This window comes from Megascapheus bottae, chromosome 21 (assembly GCF_031878675.1).
Source record: "Megascapheus bottae isolate mThoBot1 chromosome 21, mThoBot2.hap1, whole genome shotgun sequence".
Classification (NCBI taxonomy): Eukaryota; Metazoa; Chordata; class Mammalia; order Rodentia; family Geomyidae; genus Megascapheus; species Megascapheus bottae.
Genome location: NC_143529.1, coordinates 17,655,987 through 17,683,305, shown reverse-complemented (window position 1 = coordinate 17,683,305; position 27,319 = coordinate 17,655,987). Strand labels below are relative to the sequence as shown.

Sequence of the window (27,319 nt, the reverse complement as noted above, 5' to 3'; positions counted from 1 at the left end):
AGGCAAGAATTCTGGCACGAAGGGATTCAAGTGGTAGAGCACCTGCCTTGAGCAAGCAAGCTAAGAGAACATGAACCTGAGTTTATACCCCAGTATTATCCTATCCTCCTTTCCAATCTTTTTTTTTTTTCTTAAAAGTCACATGAGAAGAATGTGGCTTGGCTTTTTTGCTCAGAGCTTGTTCTACTCCATTTCTAGCTGTTTTAAGTGGTTAATTGGAAATAAGTCTCATGGACATGTCTGCTTGGGTTGACTTTGAATCATGATCCTCAGATCTCAGTGTCCTGGGTATCTTGGATTATAAGAATGAGTCACGGCCCCACTTGTGCTGGCCCGGATCAAAAATACAAATATACTGACACTTAAAAAAAAAAAAAAAAAAAAAAAAAAAAAAGAATGAGTCACGGGTGCCTGGCTTGGCCCTCCTTAAATAGATCCCTTCCTACTTTTCATGCAATAGTGTATTGTAGGCACAGACTTAAGATATGTGGAATAAATTTGCATGTCCAGTGAGCAGGCCTTGCCAGTTTCTATAGTGCACTCACCTGCTTGGGAGACAGGCTGTGGAGATCCGCAACAACTATAGCAGGGGAAGATGTGAGAATTGGCTTGTCCATTCCTTCTGGTTTCTTAGACAAGGCTGGGCTGCAGCCCTGGGCTTGGCCTGTGGTGGGAAGTGTGTCTGCTGGAGCAACTGTTGAGTCTGGTTGAACTTCAATGAAGGTCACAGATCGTTTCTGATCAGCTGCAAGTTAGAAATGAGTTAATAAGTGAGAAGTTGACTGTCAGTGCTGAATAATTGTCATTTTTCAATGTCTCTTAGGTTTTTTTTTTTGTTTTTTTTTTTTTTTTGCTAGTCCTAGTACTTGAACTCAGAGCTTTGAGCACTGTCATTGGGCTTTCTCAAGGCCGGAGCTCTACCACTTGTGCTACAGTACCACTTCCAGTTTTTTCTATGTATATGATACCAAGGAATAGAACCGGGGTCTTCATGCATGCTAAGGCAAGCACTCAACCACTAGATCAAACTCCTGGCCCTCTTAGTTCTTCTTAATGAAGACAATGCTGACTTAATAATGACTGAGATCTTATTCACAGTTTTGTATATATATATTTTTTTTGGTCAGGACCTGGGCCTGAGTGCTGTCCTTGAGCTACCACCCTACTACTTAAGCCACAGCACCACTTTTGGTTTTCTGGTGGTTCATTGGAGGTAAGAGTCTCACAGACTTTCATGCCCAGGCTGGCTTTGAATTATGACCCTCAAGTCTCAGCCTTCTGAGTAGCTAGGATTATAGTTGTGAGCCACCAGCACCTGGCCAAAATTTTCTATGATTTTTTTTTTTTTTGCCAGTCCTGGGGTTGGACTCAGGCCTGAGCAGTGTCCTTGAGTTTTCTCAAGGCTAGAGCTCTACTACCTGAGCCACAGCACCAGTGCTGGCTTTTCTCTATGTATTTAGTACCGAGAAATCAAAGCTGGATCTTAATGCATCTAGGCAAGCATTCTACAACTAGACCAAACTCTCGGCCCCAATTTTGTATGTTTTTATTTCAGCTATTTACATATTTCAATGGATAAAAATTAGACTTGCGAAGATCATTAGGTGAACATGATCCTCATAACAGCTGAAAACAGGGCTTAAAGTATATTCACTATATCATTATCTTTAGTAAGACATATAACAATCCCAGATCCTAGCTTGAGTAAGAAAAAGCAATTTCGTATACCCAAATTTCAGAATATTGATGGTTTACCTTAGGCCTGTTCTATATCCCCAGATCATGGTGATAGGAATAGGGATTAAGGAAGGTAAGAAATAAAAAGCAGTGGAATTTTTGGAAAACTTATTCTAGGGCCTTTCTCTGTTTGTATCAGCTGCATTGCCTGCAGGCCTCCTGGCTGATCTGTATGGCACCATGCCGATATTATAGGTAGAAGTAACACAACATAGAACACCTCACCAGATGGCTTTGTTTTAGGTTGAATGCTTCTGCGAGTGGTTGACAGCCGAGCCCCATGGCGGTTTCTGGGTTCAGTCTGAGTCTTCTGTCGTGATAGTAGAGGACGTCTTAGCTAAAGAGAATGGGCATAATAAACCTGCAAGCCAGGTAGGCGTTGGTGGCTTACACTGGTAATCCTAGCTACTCAGGAGGCTGAGGTCTAGAGGTTTAAAGCTAGCCAAGGCAGAAAAGTCCAAGATTTTATATCTCCAAAATAACCTGCAGGAAGCTAGGCTGGAGGCATGGCTCAAATGGTAGAATGTAGCTGAACAAGCAGGCCAAACAGGTGCAAGAGCCTGAGTTTAGACTCTAGTATCAGAAAATAGCAATAAAATTGACAGGGCAGTCCAACCTCTTGGGAAGAAACAGTGTGCTGAAAGGCTGTAGACATTATTCCTATGGTCTCCTTTGGCTGCTCCCTGCATTTGTGGAAGGGCTTCTTTTTGTCATTTAACTATAAGTACTTTCTTCTGGCAAACTCTTTAACCAATTAATATCCCAATTATTCCTCTTTTATATAGCCTAAACATGAATATAATTTAAAATTATGCCTAAGAATTTCAATAGATATAAGAACTACTAACTATTGAACATTCACAATTCTTTGCTCATCTAAAGGAGAGATTGAACACATGCTCACCTTGAAAGAGAGGATTTATTTTTTAAAAATACAACTCAGACATGGCATAGTGTCTGATAGCATGACCTATACCCAGTAAAGTAACAATGCAGAGCCTCATTTTGAAAGTCGTGTATGAGTGTGCCATGGTAGTACCATTTGTAATCCCAGCATTTGGGAAGCTGAGGCAGGAAAATCACAGCTTCAAAGCTAGCATGGGCACCATATTGAGATGCCAGCTCAAAACACAGCACCAAGGAATAAAACAAAAGCAAGGAAATAAAGCAAAAGAAATGGAAATTTATAAAGATCTTTGTTTAAATAGGCTTGTTTCATTCTAAGATTTTGCTCTGTTTTCTTGGAGACTGAATCAGTGTAATCCAGGCCGAACTCAAACTCTGCATAGTCCAGGCTGCCTTCCAATTTGTAATCTTCCTGTTTGAGTTTCCTGAGTGCTGAGATTGTAGGGACAGACAGCCACCCAAGCTGTGAAGATGGTTTTCAATTTTAAATTGTTCATCTTGAGAAAGAACTTCCCTTTGTCTCTGTGCAGAAACAGGTATTATGTTAGCAGACCTGCTGATAATGAGTTTTCCAATTAGGGAACAAGTCAAATTATAGGTCTACTTACCAAACTAAGGCATCAGCTTTGTACATAAGGAGATTCAGATCTTAAGTAGAAGCTCCCGATCTCTCAGGTGGCCCATGTACTCACCATGTTTTACAGCAACTCTGTATTGCTTATTTCTGGTAAACTGGCAAAAATGTCATCTTAATAAACACTGATGTTAGTAATTATCATACTTTCAGTATCTGCTTACCTGCCTCAGTCCCCTTTTTCTCCCCAGTGGCTGCTGAATGAGTAGATTCTGCTGGCCAGGTTCACTCTGTACACTTGCCACCCTGTCAAGCATCACAGTATTAGTGTACTGTGTAGAAAGTACAGTAGATCATTCTCTGGTGGGTGTTAGTCAAACCACTGATATGCATCGTCACTTCAAAGATACCATTATCTTTGAAGGATGGTTAGGAAAAAGTCCCCGGGACAAGGATTGGGAGGGAGGATGAGGCCCTGTAGACCCAAACTGCCAAAATTGAGATTCTGTTTTTAATCACTGGTGCCATATCTATTGTTCAGCAAAATGTTTCTCAACCACACCCCTGGTTTGAAAGCAACCAAAAGGCTTCAGATGTCATACTCTAATCTCAATTTTTTGTTCAAGGGGAATGGAAAAGGTAGTGATACACACACTACACACACACACACACACACACACACACACAATTCTTTCACATGGATGGGAACACCTTTTTGACATTTCAATTTAAATGAAAATAGATGGACAAATATCAAACACATCAGACACAGAATCCATTTGGGTGAAGGGGCACATTCAACACATGTTTGCAGCCTGAAGTCTCTGTGACTACTGAATAGCCACATGGGTAGAAAATTAAATGTTTTTTATAACTTGCTTTCAATTTAAAAGGCTGGCAAATTAATTAAGCTAGCATTACAACTTAGGAGCTTTAATATTAAGTAGCTGCACTCAAACACACCGTGCAGTTTATAAAAGCAACAATCTGCTCCTCCACCCCCAAATTTACTGTGTATGTGTGTCTTCTTATAAGCAGAAAAATGACTACTAGAGAGATTACTATTTTAGTCTTGGGTGAAGCTGAAAATATTGACATGGGCCCATGACTCTTTTCATTCTGCATGCATGTATTGTAGGTATTTATCATGGAAGAAGAGGTGGACAAAATACACTGTGCCCCAGAGAATACTGTCATTCTGTGGGTGATGTCAATGTGATTATTTGGTTAATGAGTTAACTTCTGCTTTGCCTTTGCAAAAGGAGAGTCATGTATAGAAAGTTTTAGAGCAAAGTATTCCACAGAGGAACCCAGAGTCAGCAACTTTCTAGAAGAAAAGAGAAAGATTATATCCATTTATGTCCATTTTTTTCCTAAATGAGGTACTTAAATACCTAGCTACAGTTGTAGGAAGAGAAATGGGTGGCAAGATGGACAAACAAAGGTTCCTCATATTCTTTTAGCAACTCACTAGTCATTACATGGTTGATACAGTTGAATCTGTCATATTTTACCATATTGCTCTCACTTTTATTATGAGAAAACCATTTTCAAATAAAGTTTGTTAAAGTTTTTTATGAACGGGGAACAAATTGGGTATGTATGCAAAATTCTATGAAGAGTACTCAAAAATTGTTTCAAAAGAACAATGTACATTATCCACATATGTATATATACATATATAGATAGACAGATGTTTGTATCTACTCCTATATATCTATCCATATATATTACCCTGTAGCATAAATGACGTTTGTATGAAGATGGAAAATTAACCCTGGGAACAATACAACAAATTCTGATAATCAGCCCAGACTACATTGCTGATATATCTGAAATGACATCTCCTTATTAGTTGTACACTTAACATGTGTCTATTATATTGGCAAGTTTACTTAATCAGACTGGAAAGAGTAATTCATCAGACATTTTCATGACAATAGAAAAACGTTTCTCCCAGTATCAAGCAAAGCTTTCTTTAGAATGGATTCTTCATTGACATCTCAATGTTACCTCAGTTCCCTTGGCCATAAAGGGAGGTTGATACTTACCAACTACCTCCCATTAAGGTAGAGAAAAGAAGTTATTTGATGTAAAATGATTTGAACATGAAGAGTGATGTTTATAGCATGCTTTCTTGTTTTACATTTGATGTTTATAATTAGTTTATTGCTTTTAGAATAGTAAAAGGAAATAGATAATACAATGTTTGGAAAGTAATTGGGCAGAGAAAATGAATTTGAGGCAGTCCATTTGTCTCAGTTTTATTCAGTAATTCGAAATTGTGAGGGAAAAATGGTGCAAGAAAAGAAAAACAGTACAGAGGAAGTGTTACATGTCAAAAGATGATAATTTCATGATGATTATTCCAAGAAAGGATCATAAGGATCAAGATTTTTCTCTGTGGATAGAGAGGCTTATATGTAAGGAATGTACCAAATTTATAGCTTTAGTAAATAGCTGTTCTTTGCAACAGATACTGCAATTCATCATGGAATATGCCCATCAAAGATGAAATTATAGAATATGTCCGTGGAATTACATCTGAGATGATTACTTATATTCTTCCTAGAACTATGATGCTAACGTGTATATATTCACCATAGTACTAGCACAAAATAATGATGCTGATGATAGTAATAACACAGCTGGCTTAACTGGGAAGTATAAAGACCCATTAGTAATAGTCAGGTAGTGGAGTGGGGCTTGGGTGGGAGAATATCAGCCTTGAGCAAAATAAAAACCCAACAAGAGGGGCCGGGAGTTTGGTCTAGTGGTAGAGTGCTTGCCTAGCATGCACGAAGACCCAGGTTCAATTCCTCGGTACCACATACATAGAAAAAAGCCGGAAGTGGTGCTGAGGCTCAAGTGGTAGAGTGCTAGCTTTGAGAAAGCCCAAGGACAATGCTCAAGCCCTTAGCCCAAGCCCAGGGCTGGCACAAAAAAAAAAAAAAAATATATATATATATATATATATATATATATATATGCCCAACAAGAGTGTGAAGCCCAGAATTCAAGCCCAGGTATCAACACACACGCGCCCACATATACCCATAAAGTTGCATTGCAGGATGCCAGTGCCCCATGTGCATAATTCTACCAAGGCTGAAATCTGAGGACTGTGATTCAAAGTCAGCCTGGGCAGGAGAGTCTGTGACTCTTAGCTTCCAACTGACTAACAAAAGTCAGAAATGGAGCTGTGGCCACCCTTGAGCCAAAAAGCTAAGGGACAGTACCCAGGCCTTGAGTTCAAGCCCCTGTACTAGCACAAAATAACAGTGATGAATAACAATGATAAACTGCTGACAATATACCAAGCATTTTCCTTTTTGGGAAGAGTCTGACTCAAGCTAGACTATCATATAAAAATTAGTTTCAATTTAGCTTTATTCATATCATGTCATATCTCCATTATTTGTAGGCTTTGTGAAGCATTACTATAAGATAATACTAAAATGAATAGGAGGAGGTTAAGGTGTTTGCATTAAGTACTTCTCTATCACTGCTCATTTCCTATTTTAACTTTTTGAAGCATTTCCTTCATAGCCCTTGCCTACCACAAGGTAGTGATCATATTTCATTTCCTCTTTATGGAAATATTTTATTGAATGGCCACAAAGTTTAAAACTGTACTATGTAGCCAATATGTCCTTTTTAAATAACTTATCTATTTCATAGGAGAAATAACTGAAAAGTTGAGGCTATAGGATTTGTCAAAGTAATGGGACAAGTACTAGAAACTGTCTTAAATGGAAAATTGTTTTTTTGAAAAACCAGGTTTTTTTTTTAATGTATGGTACCACATACATAGAAAAATTCAGACATGGCTCTGTGGCTAAAGTGGTAGAGCTCTATCCTTAAGAAAGCCCAAAAACAGTGCTCAGGCTCTGAGCTCAAGCCCAAGGATGGGCAAAAAAATTACTCAATACAAGCTAGAGAGGTTTAGACAAAATCAGGAAAATAACTCTGTATAGATGACTTCTTCCTTCTTGATTGCTAATGCTAAATATTTATTATATTCTATAAATATCTATGCATTTTAAAGAAGTCTACATATCTATCAGCATTTCATTTGCTTCTTTTTTATTAAAGAACTTATTAACATTGATTTTTACATCATATTTCAAATGACGTGTTTAAGAAACAAGTATTCAAGAAGGGAATCTCTATATACAATCACAGGCTCTTAATTTTTAGAACATAATCAAAATTACACTAAGGGTTTGTATATCATAGACAATATTAATCAATGTAATAAAACATTATGTCTATAGAGTCATAAGTTTTTATGTCTATGTAGTTGTGTTTATATTTCCCGTACTATGTCCATATCATCGGGTATGCAAATATTGAGTTGTCGCTCTTGCACTGTTTGGATCTAATAGCCATATATTAAGGATATCATGTGCCTTTTGTTCCTTTTGCTTCTTTTTTTTTGTGGTGGTGGTGAGCTCAGTACTGAGGTTTGAATTCAGAACCTTGGGCTCTCTAGGCAAGTGCTGTAGCACCTAAGATACACCCACAACATTTAAAAGTACTGTTTTTGGCAGTGCTAGAGTTTGAACTCAGGATTTTGTACTTATTAGGCAAATACTCTACCACTCCAGCTATGCTCCCAGCCCCTTAATAGTATTTCCTTAAAGAAGAAAGGAAGACCATTCAGAAATGTATACAGAATGTATACAGTAACATAACAGAAGCATGTATTACTCAATGGAAATTATAAGAAAGATTGTTCACTGATGCACATTTCATAAAAAACAAAAAACAAATACCTAAAGCCAGGTACCAATGGCTCAGGCTGTAATCCTAGCTATTCAAAAGGTTGAGATCTTAGGATCACAGTTTGGACCTATCCAGGCCAGGAAGGACCTTAAAACTCAACTCCAATTAAACTCTAGAAAACCAGAAGTAGAGCTGTGGCTCAAAGTGGTAGAACTTTAGCTTTGATCAAAAAAACACAGGAATAGCTCACAACAGACAAAACAAACAAAACCCTAGGTAGAAGCATTATAAGAGAAGTACATGGAAAAATGAGTTAGTGTTTTTATTTTACTTTATTTTTGTTGGTTGTGGGGCTTGAACTCTGAGCCTGTGTACTGTCCCTGAGGTCTTCAGTTGAAAGTTGGCGCTCTATCACTGAGCCACAGCACCACTTCTGGTTTTCTGGTGGTTAATTAGAGATAATAGTCACTTAATCATTTGTGCCCAGGGTGGCTTTGAACTGTGATCCTCAAATCTCAGCCTCCTGTGTAGTTAGGATTATAAGCATGAGCCACAGGCGCTCTGCTTTTGAGTTAGTATTTTTATTATGTTTGTTATTTTGTTTTTTTTAATATGATTATAGAAATCTGGAGGTAGAACACAAGGTCTGCAACATAGATACTTATACATAAAGCCAGCTCAAAAGGATTAGACATTTGTAGAGAACAGAGAGATAATAAGTCACATCTTACTTTCTCCCTGATTAATAAATGATTGTTGTTAACAGTTGCTTAGTCTCTAATGTACCCTAGGAAATATAACTTAACTGCCACACAATGAAAGATTAGAGCTGGAATCAGATTTAAAGGGGAGGAAAAGCTGGTGCTAGTGGCTCCACACCTATAATCCCAGCTATTTAGGAGGCTGAGATTTGAGGATCTCGGTTCAAAGGCAGCCCAGGTACAAAAGTTCTAAAGTCCTGTGACACTCTTATCTCCAATTAACCACCAGAAAACCAGAAGTGGCACTGTGGCTTAAATGGTAGATAGAGCTTAGGGACAGTGCCCAGGCCTAGAGTTTAAGCCCCATGATGGACAGGGTGGGGGAGGGTAGGAATATCTATATTTTTAGATATCTTATAAGAACTGATTTGGCAATGTTCAAGAACATTATCTGTGAATCACAACACACATTTTCTTAGTCACTCTTTTTCAGCTACATTAAAAGTGAAGTTTTCATGCTCTGAAGCCATCAGGAGATGGCTTCTACTAGTTATTTTTATTTCCATTAAAGTGTAGTCTTGTTCAAACTTGAGCCACATTCTTACTTTCCACTGTGATTAAAATTACCCTTACAGCATCAAATAACACAATGATTTCTTTTTAAATTAGAGTTGGCTATGAAACCCCTACCTTTCAAACTCTTCCAACATGTTCAAACAAAATCTAAGTATAAACACCCTGTGTTAAGGACTTGAATAATTTCTACATAGGTCTATTATTCTGGGCAGGAAATGTGTCCATTGTATATGAGTATATTTGAGAGCAGAGCAGGCCAGGGAAGGGACAACAACAAGTTTCTCTATTTCTAAGAGTAGTGCTCTCCAGAAGAGAAATTTATTCCATAGAGTATTGTTTCAGTTCATTAATTTCTAAGAGAAAAATTTCCTCACACTGTGCCTCTATCAGGTTATTAACAATGAACCTTTAAACCTGTAAGCACATTTTAAAAATAAATCTTAGAAGTTATGCAAAATGTATATCAGTTCCCAACTGTTCATCTGATTATCTTGGTCTTCTCATTTGTACCACTTAGTCCAGCTTCCCTCTTTTTGCTTGAAACAAGCACTCCCTTACAAATTCACATGAAAGCTAAGTGAAATGTCATGGGACTGGGGAATCTTCCTGGGGTTTTACACTTGGGGCCAGATTTTCCTGAGGACTTCCTCGGTTGTTTTTTAGATCCTGAATACTAGCGTGTCTTAAATACCAATGCCTTACTGTCTTATGACTTTAAGAATCTGTAACCTAAAGAAATCTCATACCAAAAAAATAAGCCTAGAAACCAAATATTAAAATAGACTACATTGTAACCTATCACTTATGCCAAAATTTCCTCCAAAGAGAAGTTGGTGACATGATGGAGTTCAAAAGATAAAATTTTCAACATATGGCAAAAGTGGATGTGCCACTGACTGATAGAATGTCATCCAGTTAATAGAGTTATTTCAGAGTCCAAAGTGAACTCTTCCTTTTCTTTCCTTCCCTCCCTTCCTCCCCCCCCCTTCCTTCCTTCTTTCCTTCATTTTTTTGTGGGTTGTGGGGCTGAACTCAGGGCCTGGCTTCTGTCCCTGAGCCTCTTTATATTCAAGACTAGTGCTCTACCACTTGAGCCACAGTGCCACTTCTGATTTTTAAGCAGTTAATTTGAAGTAAGAGTCTCATGGGGACTTTTCTGCCCGGGCTTGCTTCAAATTGCAATCCTTAGATCTTAGCCTCCTGAGTATGTAGGATTATAGGCCTGAGTCACTGGCATCCATCTTCTCCCATTTCTTTTCTTTTCTCTCCTCTCTCTCTCTCTCTCTCTCTCTCTCTCTCTCTCTCTCTCTCTCTCTCTCTCTCTCTCTCTCTCTCTCTCTCTCTCTTTCATTCTTTGCCAGTCCTGGGCTTGGGCTCAGAGCCTGAGCACTGTCCTTGGGTTTTCTCAAGGCTAAAGCTCTACCACTTGAGCCACAGCACCAGTTTTGGCTTTTTTCTATGTATGTGGTACCGAGGAATTAATTGAACCTGGGTCTTGCTAGGCAGGCATTCCCCTAGGCCAAACTCCCATCCCCTTCTTCCATTTCTTAATGACCTGACCTGGGTTTTGGTGACTGATGCCCAAGATAAAAAAACCTAACAGTTGCAGGAACTGCACATGCGCAACAGTTGATTGACTAATTCAGCTGCAGTTAAAATGTATATAGTTTTGGCTCTGACTGGGTCTTCACCCCCCCCACACACACGCATACACACAAACATTGACACTGGATCCAGGGCTGACTGAATTGATTTAGATAACTCTGCTCATTTGAACCCTGTGACTACCAGAGTAGACCAACTCAAGTTCCTATCTCCTTTTCCTAACCCAGGACTAACAGAGTTTGGCCTAATTAGAAAAACCGCAGCATACACCAGCTAAACAAAGGTCTGCTCTGATACTTTCTGCACACAGGTCACAGATACTATTTCTTAATCAAAGTTGTCCTCTCCCACAGGCAATTTGAAGCATTAAACAAGTGCATTATTTGAAAGCAGTAGTCTATCTGCTAGACTTGGTTTTTAGTACTTAAATTGTACATAACTAAGGAAGAAACCTTCGCAGGATTATTGCTTTGATACTTTTTCTTTGCCACAAAGCTCCTACTAATGGAATTACATTTGCACTCAGCAGCACTTCCACATTTACCATTAATTAATAGGAGACTGATATGTTAGGGCAAGGGCTTGCAAACACAAATGAATGTCATGAGTTATGGATCTGTGTTAAAAAATAAAAGGTAAGACCTCATGATGGACTAAATTTCCCATTTTCAATTGCAAAAGAAAATGTGAAATCTGAATGGGATGCAAAGAAAACAAAAGACAACCTTTCACAGGAACGGCCTCTCAACATTTCCTCATCTCTGTGATAAAGCAATAAACACAGGTAAATTGTACTCACTATAAAATGCAAACCAGGAAGGAAATACTTTCTCTTTGGATGGAACAAAGACACTCTAAGGAACAAGAAGCATTACCCTAATGAGGATTAGTTGAGAGGTGTAATTCAACAGCACAAGATTAGGAATGTTTGACGTGGTTTTATCTGAGTGTTAAAGGTGCAGTTCCCTTTTTCCATATCTTTAAAATAACAATGCACGTAAGAAATGTTTGTGTCTGACACTTCATGGCAAGTTTTAGACATCTTTGTGCTAGAATAGAAGTTCTTTATATGTGTTCTTTGAACGTGCTATTGTAATTTCCTACCAAATAGCATGCATCAAAGTGAAGGAGCTATATAAATTGTGGTGACATTGTTGTTCTCATAGCATCATTGCTTCTTACCATCCAAAAGACCTGAGTTTGATTTGATTTGTTTTGATTAAAATAGCTTTGAAAAGCAATTTTCTTAAGTTTCATTTTTTGTGTTGGTTCTGGGGTTGAACTTAGGGCCTGGGTCCTGTCCCTAAGCTTTTGTGCAGAAGGCTAGCTTTCCTACTCCAGCTTACTTGCTACTTTTTGGTGGTTAATTGAAGATAGAGTTTGTCTGCCTGGGCTGGTTTCAAACTGTAATCTACAGATCCTTATCCTCCTGAGTAACCAGGGTTATAGGCATAAGCCACCAGCACCTGACTAAAAGCAATTCTTGATATCAGTGTGGGAAGGGATGATTAGACGGGCATATTGAATGTCTGCCATATCACACTTTGTGGAAGGAGGGTGCTAGGGTTGAACCCATGGCCTCACACATGCTGCACACCTAATCCCTGGTATATCAGAAATTTTAGACTTTCACGGGTCAAGTCTCCTAGAGAATTATGCAGGGGTCTTTTTGTTTTTAAAGAAGTTTTTTCTTTTTCTTAAAGGCCATTTGCAATTGATCTCTGAAGCTGAAAATGAAGGAGGGTTTGCTACACCTTTGACTTCCAGGCTCGTGTGTTCATGAGCACAAAGGGCAAGGAATGGTAATAGGTATCAAGACTGGGTGAGAGAAGACAGAGGAGACAGAGAGACAGGAAACGGCTAGTTTCCCAGCACAGACACCAATAGACAGGTAGCATTGACACTGTACCTAGAGAGGCTGCCCTCAGCGGCCAGGCCCTGGGCGTCATCGAGGACATTAGGTTCACTGCAGGAGGGGTAGGGAGATGAAGCATTTAGGGAAAGAACGATGCAAAAGGAAGAAAAAAGAAAAAGAGAAAAGGAAAAAGAAAAGGAAAAAAAGGGCATGCAATTTTCTGTTTCCAAGAACTAAAAATAAATAAGTTTAACAGAACAAGGAAGGAAAAGGAGACACCGTCAACCATTTCACCTTGTGCTGGGTTTGTCAAGACATAGGACTCAAGGCAGTGGGGGAGGAAGGACTTGAGATGGATAGGATTCTCAGAGGACTGGTTTAGTTACTGGTCAAGAGTTAAAAATGAGCTCCAAATCGACATAGAAGCTCTGAAACAGGCTGCAGAATGAGTCTGTAGAAGATGAAACTAGTATTTCCTTTGGTAAATATTTGGTTATTAATTTTAACCTGTCTTACATACATGATTTTTTTTTTGACCAGGCAGGACCCTGCTTCTTTCTTGTGTGTCCTCACACATTCTGACACAGAAACTACTTACCATGAATTGCCATAACCAACTTCTTGGAACTGATGCCATTAAGAAAAGCAAAGAAAGAACTCAATTTCCCTTACTTATTTTGTAATGAAAATGCAACTAAACAAATGGAAGGAAAGTATCCCAGAACCCTCACATGGAACCAGCATGTACTCTCCATCCTTTAGTGACAGAATTGTAAATGCCAAAAGAAGAACCCTATTGTCTTGGTGAGCGAATAATTACTTTTTTGATTTATGTGCATGTAGCTGAACTGAGATTTATAAATAGAAATTGTCATGCTTTATGTTTTTCCTTTGATGCCTATCATTGAACTAATTGAACAAGATTTCAATTAATAATTATTCAATTGGGTAGAATTAAATGCTCTAGAAAACTGGAGTACCTAGTCCCAAAGAACTGAAGTTTATGTAATTGTATAGGTAGTCTTTATTCTCAAGACCAGGCTCAATCAGCAGAGGCAATGCTACCTTCACTAATATTCCAAATATGATTGAAATCTAAAGGGATTAGCTTTATCTTTCTGAATTGTTAGAGTATCTCCGTACTAGATGGACGGTCTCCCTAGAAACAGGTTGACCCACTAGTACATATGTAGAAAGGGAATAGTCCGGGTTATTTCAGATAAATAACCACAAACTCTCTATTTAAAATTCTTTATTTAAGTTAGAAGAAAATGCTGTTTTCATTTTTGATACAATCTTGCCCTTTGTTATCAATTGCAGTAAGTTATTTGCCACAAACATTAATTGCTTATGTAACTTTATTAGTTTATATGTTATTGTCTCTTTCTTTTGGTTACATGTTTTATTTATAAAACTTTCTTTTCAAAGAAAAAAATACCAAATATGAAGTAAATAAACTACTGATGATAACCTTTCTATGTTATTTACCTTTGTAATGATTAGCACTTATATAAACTATTACCTTTAAACATATGCAATTTACTTATCTTTTAAAAAATCATTTCTCCCTATTCTTTGATAGTTTTCTAATTTAGTCTCTGTCGCACAAACTTTGTTTCATCTGTATAGTTCTTTTCTGAAATTAAAAAGATTACCTTTAAGTAGTTGAACAAAGGAGTTACCTTTAACAAAGCAGTTTATAAATATTCTCTATCTTGACCAATGACACCTCTTTCATCTTGAGCCATTTGCTTAAAGAATTGAGTGCAGGACAGTTATTCCTGAATATTAAACTAGTGTTACATGAACTTTTTAGTGTGGCATGGCTTTTTTTTAATTGGTGAGATAAATAAATAAATAATTACTTGTAAGAGCAATTCTTTGAAAGATTTTACTTTCTAAGGTAAATATATCATTTTTTAAAAGATATTTTAACTCGTGATATTTTCAGTATTATATTTTTCTTGCATACACACATACATCTTGAAGGAATTTCACCTTATATAGTAGAGGATGCATAAAAAAATTTAGTTGTGGAAGAATTTCACCTTATATAGTAGAGGATGCATAAAAAAATTTAGTTGTGGAATCAAGAACTATAGATAAGTTCTTTTAAAAATTATCTAGCCAACACCCTCATTTCACACAGGGCTGATCTGTAGGTTATTTTTGAGTGACCTTCTGAAGGTCATACTGAGTAGCATTGGTTCTTTTCTGCTTGGTTAAACATTCCTGCTTCCAGCTGAACATTATAACATAGCAGAAGCCTATATTTTATCATGGCAGCAAGTCAGGCTGGTCCTATGTTTGTTATAGGTAGGCCTTATTGTTGTTAGTTCATGATAAATGGTCACTTGACTTTCAGAAAGATGATCATGTACTGATTGCTTGACAGTTTTTAAGGAGAGACAATGCTTGGCTTAGAAGGCAGGGTCCTTCCACTAGCCTGGCTTATAAAACCACAAATCATTGTCTGCAGGAAAACTAGTTGCAAAGCCTTTGCTGACGAGGCTCCCTAAAATCATAACCATAGCTTGCTTCTCTTTAAGACTTTGTAGAATAAGGTGAGTGCATGTTCATAATTTTTTCTTTTGCCCCCAAGTGCAGAGACAAGGGTAATCTTTGCCATTTACCTTTGGCTGGGTAACATGCCCACCTCAGCTTGAGGTGCCGAGGCACTGGAGACATGGCTGGAGAACCGCCTTCTTCCAATGGCTCTCAGGAGGTAAGCTTCCTGTTCACTTACCACACTGGGCATGCTTACAGAGTCATCTGAAAAGTGGCAGAGGAATTGAGCATTATAAAAACGGGAGTACTGGTCAAGGTAATAATAAAACTTTACCTGGTTCTTTGGCTTGAGCATGCAATCTCAATGCCATCTGTAATGCAAAATTATCATTAAGATCTTGAAATTGATCGATGATTGATTCGTCATGCCCATACACCTCCCACATTACTACAACAGCCTACATGAAATAAATTATCTGTTTTTCCAGGTGTAATCTTTGTGAGCATTGGCAGGAACCTGTAAATGGAAGATTTCTGAAAACAAATATATATTCGAAGTATATGCTTATAATAGTTCCTTGATATTCAAAACCTATGTTAATATATTCAATTATTTCTAGCCAGCTGTAGTAAAGACTATTTCAGAAGTTTTTAGAAAAATTTGAAAAAGTTATAAGGTTCAGACATAAGTACTTAAGACCTAGATAAGTTTTCATTTTTCCGTAGAACACCTAAATCCATATGAAAATTAGCTTTAGCACACTATTTGTGAGTGACCTCATTTTAAGTGAGCTAATGTCATTTGTTGCAGACCACTAAATATACTCAATAAACATACTGAGTTCTGGTGAATTATGCTACCATAGAAAATAATCTTCTATGACATCTTCTAAGATAATGCCCCAAGTAGATATTTCTAATTGTACTTATTTTTAAAGGTGAATATGAAAAAATATAAAATTTAAATTTAAATTATGATGGATTTTAAATAGATTTTTTACTATGGGATGACATTTTCTTTTTAGGTATGTCCACAGAGAAGCTGAAAATACAAAAAATACAGTAGCTGAGCTATTACTACTACAGCTCCTCTAGTTCTCATAAGTTTCTTCCTTCTGATCTAAACTCATGCCACTTGACCCATTCCAACTTTGGTTTGGTGAATGTGCATCTTTTCTTCAAGAATGCATCTAATGGGCCGGGAGTTTGGCCTAGTGATAGAGTGCTTGCCTAGCATGCACAAAGACCCAGATTCGATTCCTCAGAACCACATGCATAGAAAAAAGCGGGAAGTGATGCTGAGGCTCAAGCGGTAGAGCTCTAGCCTTGAGAAAGTCCAAGGACAGTGCTCAGGCCCTGAGCTCAAGCCCAGGACTGGCAAAAAAAAACAAAAACAAAAAACAAAAAAAACATTTGTCTCATCAGAGTATCTTAAGACAACAGTGGAAAATAATGAATGCAATATGAGAAGCTCTTGAAATGACAGTGGCACAAATGGCAATTTTACCCTTTTATTTTTTTAAAATTTACTCATATTAAACATACATAGTATTTGTTGATCCTATTTATTTTTATTATGTAGCACTAAATCTTAAGCACATGCATTAGAAGTCCTTGGACTTGACCTCATCTGGGTTTCTCTTAACTCTTGTTAAAGGTTGTTTTTCTTCAAGAAAGCCTGCTGGTTTCATCTTGGCTGGCATAATCAACTAAGCCCTGAACATAGAATTCCCCACATTTCCTTACCCAAATCAATCATAGAAGTGCTGGTCAGATAGCAAAGATATAGAATCAACCCAGATTGGTGGTACTTGTACACAATGGAATTCTATGCTGCCAGCAGAAAGAATGACATTGTCCCATTAGTAAGGAAATAGAAAGACTTGAAAAAAATAATATTAAGTGAAGTAAGCCAGACCCAAAGGAACATAGGCTTAATGATTTCCCTCATTTGTAATAATTAGTACACATCTAGGGCTCTCCTAACAGAAGATTACAATAGCTGAAAACCTAGACACATAAGGTCATATAGGATGAGACTAAATGAAAGGATCTCTGGGATATGGAAACAAGAGCTTTATCTTGTGTGATTGTTGTTCTTAATGTATTATGTTATTTCTCTTCTCTTGCCCTTTGGTTAATCTCATATTGTTACTGTATCTGGCGCATTATATATATATGTTTATTTGTTTATTTGAAATAGGACAGGGAAGGTGGAAAACAAGATGATTAGGAGTGGGTGGGGGAAGGAAAATGGGAACAAAAACATGAGAAGGGGTATCAATGTGTGAGAAGTAATGCACCTACTACCTGGTGAATGTAATCCCTCTATACATTACCCCAACAACAAAAAAATTAAAAAAAGAGTGCTGGTCAATCCTTCAAACAAGATGTAACAAAAGGGAAGAGATCAGTTATTTATTCATGGTTTCAATGGAAATTGAATATATAAGCCAAGTAATTTAAGGGTCACTGAAGATTTGCTTTTTGCCTGAATTCTTCCTTTATGACTAAAACTTTAAAAGAATCCATAGAAATACACACATTTTTATCCGACTATATTTACTGAACTATGGTAAATTCAGGGGAGAACTCACAACAGTGTCATTTCTTAGGCTCATAGGACAACTAAATGAATACCAGGAAACAGGTCCTTAAAAAGGGGAGATGAGGAAAAGGGCAGTGGGTAGACAAATGAAGAGAGGCAGTCACCAAATTCAATTATTATACAAGAAAACCAAGGGAACGGGCTGGGAGTTTGGCCTAGTGGTTAAAGTGCTTGCCTAGCATGCATGAAGACCCGGGTTCGATTCCTCGGTACCACATACATAGAAAAAAGCCAAAAGTGGTGCTGAGGCTCAAGTGGTAGAGCTCTAGCCTTGAGAAAATCCAAGGACAGTGCTCAGGCCCTGAGCTCAAGCCCAGGACTGGCAAAAAAAAAAAAAAAAAAAAAAAAAAAAAGAAAACCAAGGGAAGGGGTGGGATTGGGAGAAGCTGGGGAGAATGATGAAAAGGTTTAAGACTGATTATATTCACGTACTACTTTGCTGAATGGGAACTCCTTTCTACAACTACTTACAACTAAAATTAAACAAATATAGGATTAGTCACAATTCCGTTTTGCATCCTTCTTATAAAAACCCTTAAGGGAATGAGAACCGGAAATGGAAGTCCCCAAGCTTATGGCCAAGTTGTGTTTCCTGTATGGATTGTATGAGTAACCTACTTTCTTCCTCCTCCTCATCAGTCCGGCTCAGAGTATCCTGCGAAGCCTGCTGAGATGGTTCACTGTCTTGCTCCCAGACTGTGCCTGTGCCTGTGTTGGAGCGGGACATGGTGGCCAGGCTCAGGCGGTAAGCAGAGGTAGAAGTTCCCACGGTGCTGATAGAAGTCTTCCCTTGGTAGGCTGAGAGAACAAAGGAAATGAAAGATGAGGCTTTTTGTGAGGGAGGAGGGGGAGGATAAATGTTTTACTTGACCATTCGTCTGTTCTAAGGAAAGTTTCATGTGTTCTGATCTTTAGGGAAAAGTATAGGCCGCTTCTATAACTGAACACCCTCTTGACAGAGGGTGTTATCCCTAGCAATGTAACACGTTTGGACATTGGCTCTTCTCTTGGTGCTCATCTACTTCACTTCCCAAGTCTATCAGAATGGAAATGAAAAGGCTGAATGAGTTCTGACTTCCATTTCCACGTTGCCATTGTTTGCTGAGACATATTTATGACTCCATGTGATTGTGCATTCACTTCATAGTCACAATCAAAACAGATTATCAACACAATCCTCATTCTTTTCTAGAAATTGTAAGATACAAAAGCCCTCAGTCCTACATCCAATTATTTCATTGGTTCTCTATCAGATTAGGCAGAATATTTGAATGGTAATATACAAAATCACTGAGATTGGACCTGTTAAAAATTTCATCTGTAATATATTGCAAACAGTAAACTCTTCAAAAACACCAAAACAATGAACATGTATTTTAATTATAGGTAATGACTGCCCTCTAATGGCAGATAATGATTTATATTCTTTCCTCAGCAGTCTGCTGCTAAAAGAACTTAAGAAGCAAACAACAATGCACACCCAAAGATAATCTATTGAGTAGGATAAAGACCTTCTAGCCTTTCCATTCAAATCTGTGAAAAGTTAGAAGCATTTTAGACAGTCATACTGACCTGATTTTAAATCACTGCTTATTGCCATTTTCTAAGTGTGTGAGTTACTTAGCCTCTATTCAAGTCTCAATTTCCTTATTTAAGTGGGCCTTCAGTGATGCACCATACAGATACTTGAGTGAAAGGAAATAACCCTTGTAAAATAGTTAGCCAAAGAGTAAATGGGGGTCCTTATTTTTTATTTATTTATTTATTTATTTATTTATTTATTTATTTATTGCCAGTGCTGGGGCTTCAACTCAGGGCTTGGGCTGTATCCTTGAACTTTCTCAAGGCTAGCACTCTACCACTTGAGCCACAGTGCCATTTCCGACTTTTTCTGTGTATGTGACACTGAGGAATCGAACCCAGGGTTTTGTGTTTGGTAGGTACCCACTCTATCACTAGGGCACACTCCCGACCTGGGTCCTCTTTTTATTTTTTATTGTTGGGATAATGTATAGAGGGGTTACAGTTACATTCGCCAGGTAGTAGGTGCATTACTTCTCACACATTGATACCCCCTCTCATGTTTTTATCCCCATTTCCCTCCCCCCACTTCTCCCAATCATCTTGTTTTCCCCCTTTCCCTTTTCTATCTCAAATAAACAAATAAATGTATATATAATATACCAGGTAACAAAGTCAGATACAGTAACAATATGAGGTTAACCAAAGGGCAAAAAAAGAGAAGAGAAATAACACAGTATATTAAGAACAATTGGGTCTTTTTTTTTTTAAATGAAAGTAAATAAGTTTCTTCCCCCCACAAACTGAACATTTAAGAAAGAGCTTATCTTGCTAAAGTGAAAACTGGAAAGAAAAATAAAAGCTATTTAGGAGCTAAATGAAAATAAACTTGTCAGATACCCTTTTGACTTCTGTTTGGTTATTCACAATAGACACATAGTCAAAGCGACTGGCATACCAGGCCTGCTAGTTCAGGCATGGGCCCTCAAAAGAGCAGTGACCTGAGAGCAGAGGATTCTAATGTACATTGTGAGCTCTGTTTCTCAAACAAATCCCAGAGACCTCATGTACACTTACCTGATCCACTGTGAACGGCTTCTTTTAGAATTTTTAGTTCACTGTTGAACTCAGCGATGAGTGAGCTCTTACACAAAGGACGCGGTATGAAGCGCCGCTCCAGCTGGTCAGCGATGTGCTGCCGGGCAGAAAGTTCATCATGATTCTCTGCTGGCTGCGCCAGAAGCTGGAAAGAAGGCAGTATGGTCTTAGGGCCTCAGTTTCCCTATCTATAAAATGAGCTAATTACCTACTACATAGTTGAGAGGGGTAAGTCAAGTAATTAATTTGATAGCCTTAGAACACAATTTTATATGGGAAATACTTAATAAATAACATGGTTTTGAATCACTGCTCCTCCCCAAGAAATTAGTGCATGGAGGAAAAATATGGGGTTAGCATTCCATAGTTTTGTGTTGATTTAAAACTAGCTCTCTGTCATGCCACTTGATATTAAAGAAAGGCTTTCCAGACCAGTTTATTGGGCTGATGCATATTACATATATATAGAGAGAGACATACATGTCTATATATACATATATATACATACATATATATATATGTGCATACACAGGCTGGGAGCATAACCTAGTGGTAGAGTGCTTGCCTAGCATGCACGAAGCCCTGGATTTGATTCCCCAGTACCATATACACCAAAAAAAGCCAGAAGTGGTGATATGGCTCAAGTGGTAGGGCACTAGCCTTGAGAAAGTTCAAAGACAGTGCCCAGGCCCTGAGTTCAAGCTCCAGGACTGGAAAAAAAATATATAACATATATAATAGGAGAGAGTGGTAAGTCAGGGGAGAGCTAACTTTTCTATGCTCTAGTAACCATGATGGAACTTGGAACATGAAACTTTATCTTCTGGATACATCTGGAATGTGTTCTCATTGAGCGTGGTGCTCACTGGCTACAGCCCATCCCAGTGGCACTCCTGCCACAACCCCACTCTAGCGGAGAGCAGTGTGTTCATGGGGCTCTGACTGGAGCGCACACCACACCTTGCACTGGATGAAAGGGCGCAAGAGCACGAAGATGGGTATCCGGGTGCGTACGATGAAGTCCAGGAAGTCCCATAGGGCCAGGCCGCCCACCTTCCGCAGAGCCATCTCCTTCACCTGCAGGCTCAACCAGTACCATTGGCTCCCCAGCTGCCTCTCAAAGCAGACGAGAATCACCTTCAGTGCTTCACATCGAGAGGAGAGAAAAGAGAGCCTGAGGACTTGTGCCTACCACAGCCTTTATCCATAGCTACACCATCAAGGAGTCTTCTAACCCTCTAAACTACACGTTTCTAAAAACTTAGCGTGTGCTCTGAAGCAAAGCTTCAAAGCAAAGGTTAGCATGATAAAAATATTTTGTCTACAGGTGCATTGAACTGGGAAACAAAGCAGACCTGTCTATAGGATTAAAGAAAATGATAAGCATGATGGGTGACATTTGATTTCCAGAAACATTGTTATGGTGTTATGATAACATGAACACATTACATACATCCTCAGCCCAACGCTTTCTTGCCCTTTTAAGCAGAAGTACTATTATTCAAACTAAAATCAAATGATGCTGTGAACACAGTTAATTTGTCTCTCATTCCATGTTCCATTCCCTATTCCATCTTAAACTGTTCCATTTGCTGATCACCAGCAAATGGAATTATATACTTCTGGATCTATACCACTCCTGGTAACTAAATCCTGCTGAAGTCCTCTTCCAAGATGTCCTACATTCTGGCAGCTCTTTGCATTCCCACAAAACTGACTTCCCAAACCATGTATCAGAGTGATGCGAAGGTGTCAGAGATCATGATGAGAGCATCCTCTGTTATCCCAGCCTCCCAACACTGTATGCCATGGGGCAGTCAAGAGAATCATTCTGGATCTGCCTCAGTATCAAACCCCACTCTGTAAAAGTTCCATTGAAATTGAACTTGCTAAGGCCTTGAAGGACATTTCCAGGGAAAACTATGCCTTACATCACAGGAGGAGATCATAGGACTTTGACACATCTCCCACTTCAACATCCCACTTTCTGCTTCCTTCACTTCCTCTCTTTAGCCACACAAGTAAGCAAAATGAATGGAAATGGCAATACTTCCCTAACCTGGTCCTAATGATATTTCTACTATTTCCTGCTTATTGATTTCTTCCCTTCTGCTTTCCTCTATCAGTCCAACATACAAGCTGTATGACTAGATTCTGGTGGCTTGAATTTACATCTGGCTCTTTCATGTATAAACTGCTTTGCTATATACATTATTCAACCTTTTGAGTCTTTTTTGTTTTCATTCCCATAGTGAAACTAATATACATTTTTAGAGTTGCTGTGAGGATGTGAAATTTTACTGAGATAAAACCACAAAACACTAATGAGTACATGTAGAAGCTGAAAAATACATACAAAAATAAAACACACAAATCTTTTCAGTAGCCTGGATAAAAATTTTGACCAAGTTTAAAAAAGAAAAAAAAAAGAAAAACCACCACCTTCATTAAAAGGTAGGAAGTGCAGAGGATTGAAAAACATTTACTCCACACCTACTCTTTCATATCCTTATTTTACATGGCAAGTCCCTGTATGTGTTAGTTTTTCCCAGTGTGGCAAATACCTGACAGAAAACAACTTGAAGGGACGAGAGATTTATTTTGGCCCAGAGTTTCAGGGTTCTCAGCACATCATGGCATGGCAAAGCAGAGCAGCCCCCATCACAGTGGTCAAGAGGAAGAGACAGGATGTCTGTGCTAGCTGGCTCGTTCTTCTATTCCCTTTTCCTCTACTGGAGCATCCAGCTATTGGGTGGTTCTGCTCACATTTAGAGAGGGTCTTTCCCTGTTTGATCTTCTCTGGAGACATCCTCACAGAAACATTCATCTCCTATGCACCTAACTCAGTCAAGTTGACAGTCAAGTTCACCATCCTAGTTACTTCTCTTCATCACCCTGTGGGCAATCCCTAAGTTCATATACTGCCCTAAGTCAAAGTATGGGTTTCATTGAAACCTGATCTTTTCATGACTTGCATATGTACATTTTTCCTTTCTCTTTTTCTTATTCTCATCAATGACATCATTTCAAACATACTCCTTCATAGCACCATCCAGATACTCCTCATATTCCAGCCTCCAAGGCTCCATTTTATTCATTATGTTTGTCTGCTTCACTTTCCCAACATTTGCTTAGGAAAACAAGATGGTCTCCACTCTCTCCTTTTGAAGTTTCCTAGTATCAGTGTTTTTTTTTTTATTTTTTTATTTTCAGTTCTACAGCAACAGAGTTCTTCTCCTGGCCTAGGTCACTCAGGGACAAAGAATGACTTTCTCTTAGTCCACAAGAGAGAATCAATTTAAAGGTAGCCACAGGATATGTGAGACTAACAGAGAAAGGGAAAGGTGCATTGATAAGCCTATAGGGAGAGGACAAGCAACTGGCTTCCCTTGTTTAAAACTCAAGACAGAGATTTGAAAATGGTACTGGAAGAGAAGAAACCATCATAGGGAACATTATGTACTATAAGGCCAGCAAGTCAAATGGCACAGGATGTATACTGACCAAGGACTCCATTCACAGAACAGCCCAGTGAGACCCATGAGTTGTGCAGCCATGTCCTTGTATACTAGACTAACTCTAGAGATCCTAAGAGCCATGAAATCTTACCAGCAATCTTACACTCAATAAGAAGTAGTGCTTTTTGAAGATGCCTTCTGTATATTCCCCAGAAATCTTATGAAAACAACCGAGTAATTCAGATACTACACACATGAAAGTATGAGAGAGACAGGGAGGGAGGGAGGGGAAGTGGGTACACACCCAGGTATGCTGCTTGGCTGGTGGACTCTGCCAGGCCTTCCCTGCGTACGTCTTTCCCCGCATCCCCAGGAGTAGAGCAGTGGGCAGGGGAGCTCTCCAACATGAAGTTCTTGCTCCTGGATGTACTGATGATTCGAGGTGGCAGGAGCACGTTAATGACTGTCTGCAGCAGCAGCTGCACCTCTGGCTGCTCCAGCCATGGGCTATCTGAAGGGCAGTTTGGAAGGGGGAAAGGAGAAGAGTCACAAGGTAGAGTTTTTATATTAGAAGCGAGCATAGTTCTTTCCCATTCCAAACTAGCACACCATAGACATTGGGAGATTTCCCATCAAGCATAGCCTCTCCCTCGATCACACACAGCTTTCTTGGCACCTGAGGATTGTCCACAGTTGGTACCACAAGACTTGCACTCTTAGCCAATTATCCTGCTTACCATTCCAATCTCCTTCCTTTCGCAAATATTCATAATGTACTTTCTTTATATTTGAGATAAGCTTTTCCTAAAAGAAAGATCCCCCCTAAGAAGGAAGAGTAATAAACACATATTGAAATTTAGTAACAGTGGAAGGAATTCTGCTAAACTCAGTGGTATTATAGAGTCCATTCACTTGTCGATTCTCATCACAATGGATTTCAACTGATCACCATTTTCTTAACTGAATTGAAAGCATATACTAGGAGGTATCCTCTAAGAAGCAGAGCAGACAAACTCTTGGTTTAGGGTAGCTGAACTGAACAGAAAGAGAAACTCCTCATTTCCTAAAGTAACCCAATTAAAACTATTCAGATGGCCTTCAAGAGATAGCTTTCTTGGGAAAAGGGAAAAGAAATAACAGCCCAATATTTAGGTAATCACATCAACAATGGTAAGTTTCCTTTAGTTAAATTAATCAGACCTTTGCTTCCAGATCCTACTGTGAGCACAAATGGGATGAGTAGATTTAAAAGCATTCCCTCCCTTCGCTCTTGATTGGTGAATGGGGAGATCACATGGCTTAAAGGAAAATCTTCTTTTAAAGCCTGTGCAGCAATAATAGAAAAAAAAGATTAATTGACCACCACATGCACGCAGTATGTTTTTACACAGCCTGATGGAGACGGTGCCTCCCTGCTGGCTGCTCCTGTAAACTATAAGTTCAATTGTCTTCTGTGCAGCATCCGAGATTGGATCAGAACTGATACTTAACCACTGGCTTGACATAATTGAGTTACACTCCTAAAAGGCAGTAACATCTTGCTTAGTAAACAAGAAATTGTAATACTTATGGTCACATACAAACACACCTTCCTTCTCTTAGGAATTTTCTCCATGTGTCCACCAACAAATAAAGGAAAAGAAGAAAATCAGAACTTGCCACTTGCTCCATTTGGGAGTTAAAGTCCTTGGACACCTACCCAGGCCTTCTTTAAGCCAGCAAGCAATAAACAATGGAGAAAAAGACAAATGATCTTTGGAAACAGGTTATTAAAATGTGTCACTTTAGAGATGTCTCTTCTATATAGTGGCCATAGCTCTATTGTTTTGTTGTTTGTTTGTTTTTATGACAGATCCATTCTCTGGATGGCCACAGAATGGATATTAGAAATGGGTGGGTCAGTTACATTTTCTACATGAATTGTAAACTTTCTATGGATCACAGAGCTTGGAGATAATTAGGCAGGTTCTGTACTTTTTACAGATGACTATTCTCAAGCAAGACAATTTTCTTTAAAAAGCATCAACAATGTTCAGCTCACAATCATTAAGAAAATTGAGATATTCAAAGTCCAGCAATAACCTTTGAAAGAATCTGACATTGTAATTCCTTCTGAGCAGAATTTAAAACTAGGCTTTGAATACTGCTGCCTCTTTTAATTAACAATTGTGAGCCAATTATCCCTAAACCCTTGCTTTGCACACATCTTAAAGGACCGAAGTGATTCCTGGGGACAATATGACTCTGCTATTTTTGAGATCTCAAGAAGAATTACAGAGGCACAACTAGGGCCACGCTCAGGGATGAAGCTCCAAATCTAACAAAGGTTTGGAGGTGTTCACACCTTGGTTTCACAGATTTTGCCCAGCCTTTGCAGAAAGAGATAAGAGAACACCGGGATTCGGTGCCTCGACCAACAACTTAAATGAGCGTGACAAACAGGTAAGGCAGTCACACCTGTATCTGCAATGCTACAAGCCGGACAACAGCTGTGCTGAAGGGCAGAGGTGGTGAGAGATAAGGGCTGAGATGAAGAAGGGGTAATCCATCGGCAACACTGGAAGGTCCTACCACTCCCATCACCTGAAATACAAACAGAGCACATGACCAGCCTTGACTACTGCAATCTCATGCAACCAAGTAGTAAGGAGTTTCACTCAATAATAATTAGCATCATCATCATCAGGATAAATAATAATAATAATAATAATAATAATAATAATAAATTGAAGGTTGGGCATGTTATGTTTAATGTTTTTCTTTCTTGCAGCCTTCTTTTTAAGGCCTGTAATGTCTGGAGTCAGATCACTCATGATACCAGATTCAGCCAAGGTTTTGTAGAATGCTGTTTATAGCTAACTATGTCAATAATGAGAGATGAACTAAAAAGCTCTTCTAATCGGGAGACGGGACACTTACTTGTGGACTGGAAAGAGTGCGGTCAACATTCTTTGATGGTGCAAAATACTGACAACAATGATGAAAGCAGCAGCACTATTTGCACTAGGCATTCCAGCTACAGCTTCACTGCCCAGCTAGGCAAGCAGCAAATCCTATTTAATGAAATGCTCTACCATGGTTTTCATACATTGTACAAAACCTTGTCAAGACCAGACTCTAGATATTACATAAATGGTTAAAATTCTTGACAGTACATCTTAGACTGCTGGCCAGTCGACTGTGTCATTTTGCACATAGAAGGAAAAAAAAACTCTCTTTGCATTTGAAGGACTCTCCCCCCCCACCCCCGACCACAGACTACCTCAACATCTAGCCAATTTGGCAGACTCTGCCACCCCACTCTCCAACTGGCAGCCCTCAACTCTCAGCGCAACTTCAGGAGGTAAATTTTCAAAGTAGTGCATGGGAAGCAGCACATCAAAATCCCATTGAGTAGGGATGAGCCCCTGGGCCTCCCCACGCACCACTTTGAAATGTACCTCA

At 38.8% G+C, this 27,319-nt stretch overlaps 1 protein-coding gene across 6 annotated transcripts in view; it reads right to left on the bottom strand.

The window, feature by feature from the left end:
• Unc80 (unc-80 subunit of NALCN channel complex) overlaps positions 1-27,319 on the bottom strand; it is a 185,179-nt gene that overhangs the window by 4,177 nt on the left and 153,683 nt on the right. For 5 of the 6 annotated variants that reach the window (XM_090354730.1, XM_090354731.1, XM_090354734.1 and 2 more), the window contains 11 exons: positions 26,333-26,458; positions 25,076-25,199; positions 24,180-24,386; positions 21,378-21,562; positions 20,397-20,562; positions 18,417-18,596; positions 15,316-15,454; positions 12,737-12,793; positions 3,442-3,523; positions 1,963-2,074; positions 546-745 (listed from right to left, as the gene is read on the bottom strand). In XM_090354730.1, coding sequence (XP_090210856.1) covers positions 546-745; positions 1,963-2,074; positions 3,442-3,523; positions 12,737-12,793; positions 15,316-15,454; positions 18,417-18,596; positions 20,397-20,562; positions 21,378-21,562; positions 24,180-24,386; positions 25,076-25,199; positions 26,333-26,458 — 1,578 coding nt within the window. The remainder of the gene's footprint in view (positions 1-545; positions 746-1,962; positions 2,075-3,441; positions 3,524-12,736; positions 12,794-15,315; positions 15,455-18,416; positions 18,597-20,396; positions 20,563-21,377; positions 21,563-24,179; positions 24,387-25,075; positions 25,200-26,332; positions 26,459-27,319) is intronic. The other variant, XM_090354735.1, reaches the window with a different exon arrangement.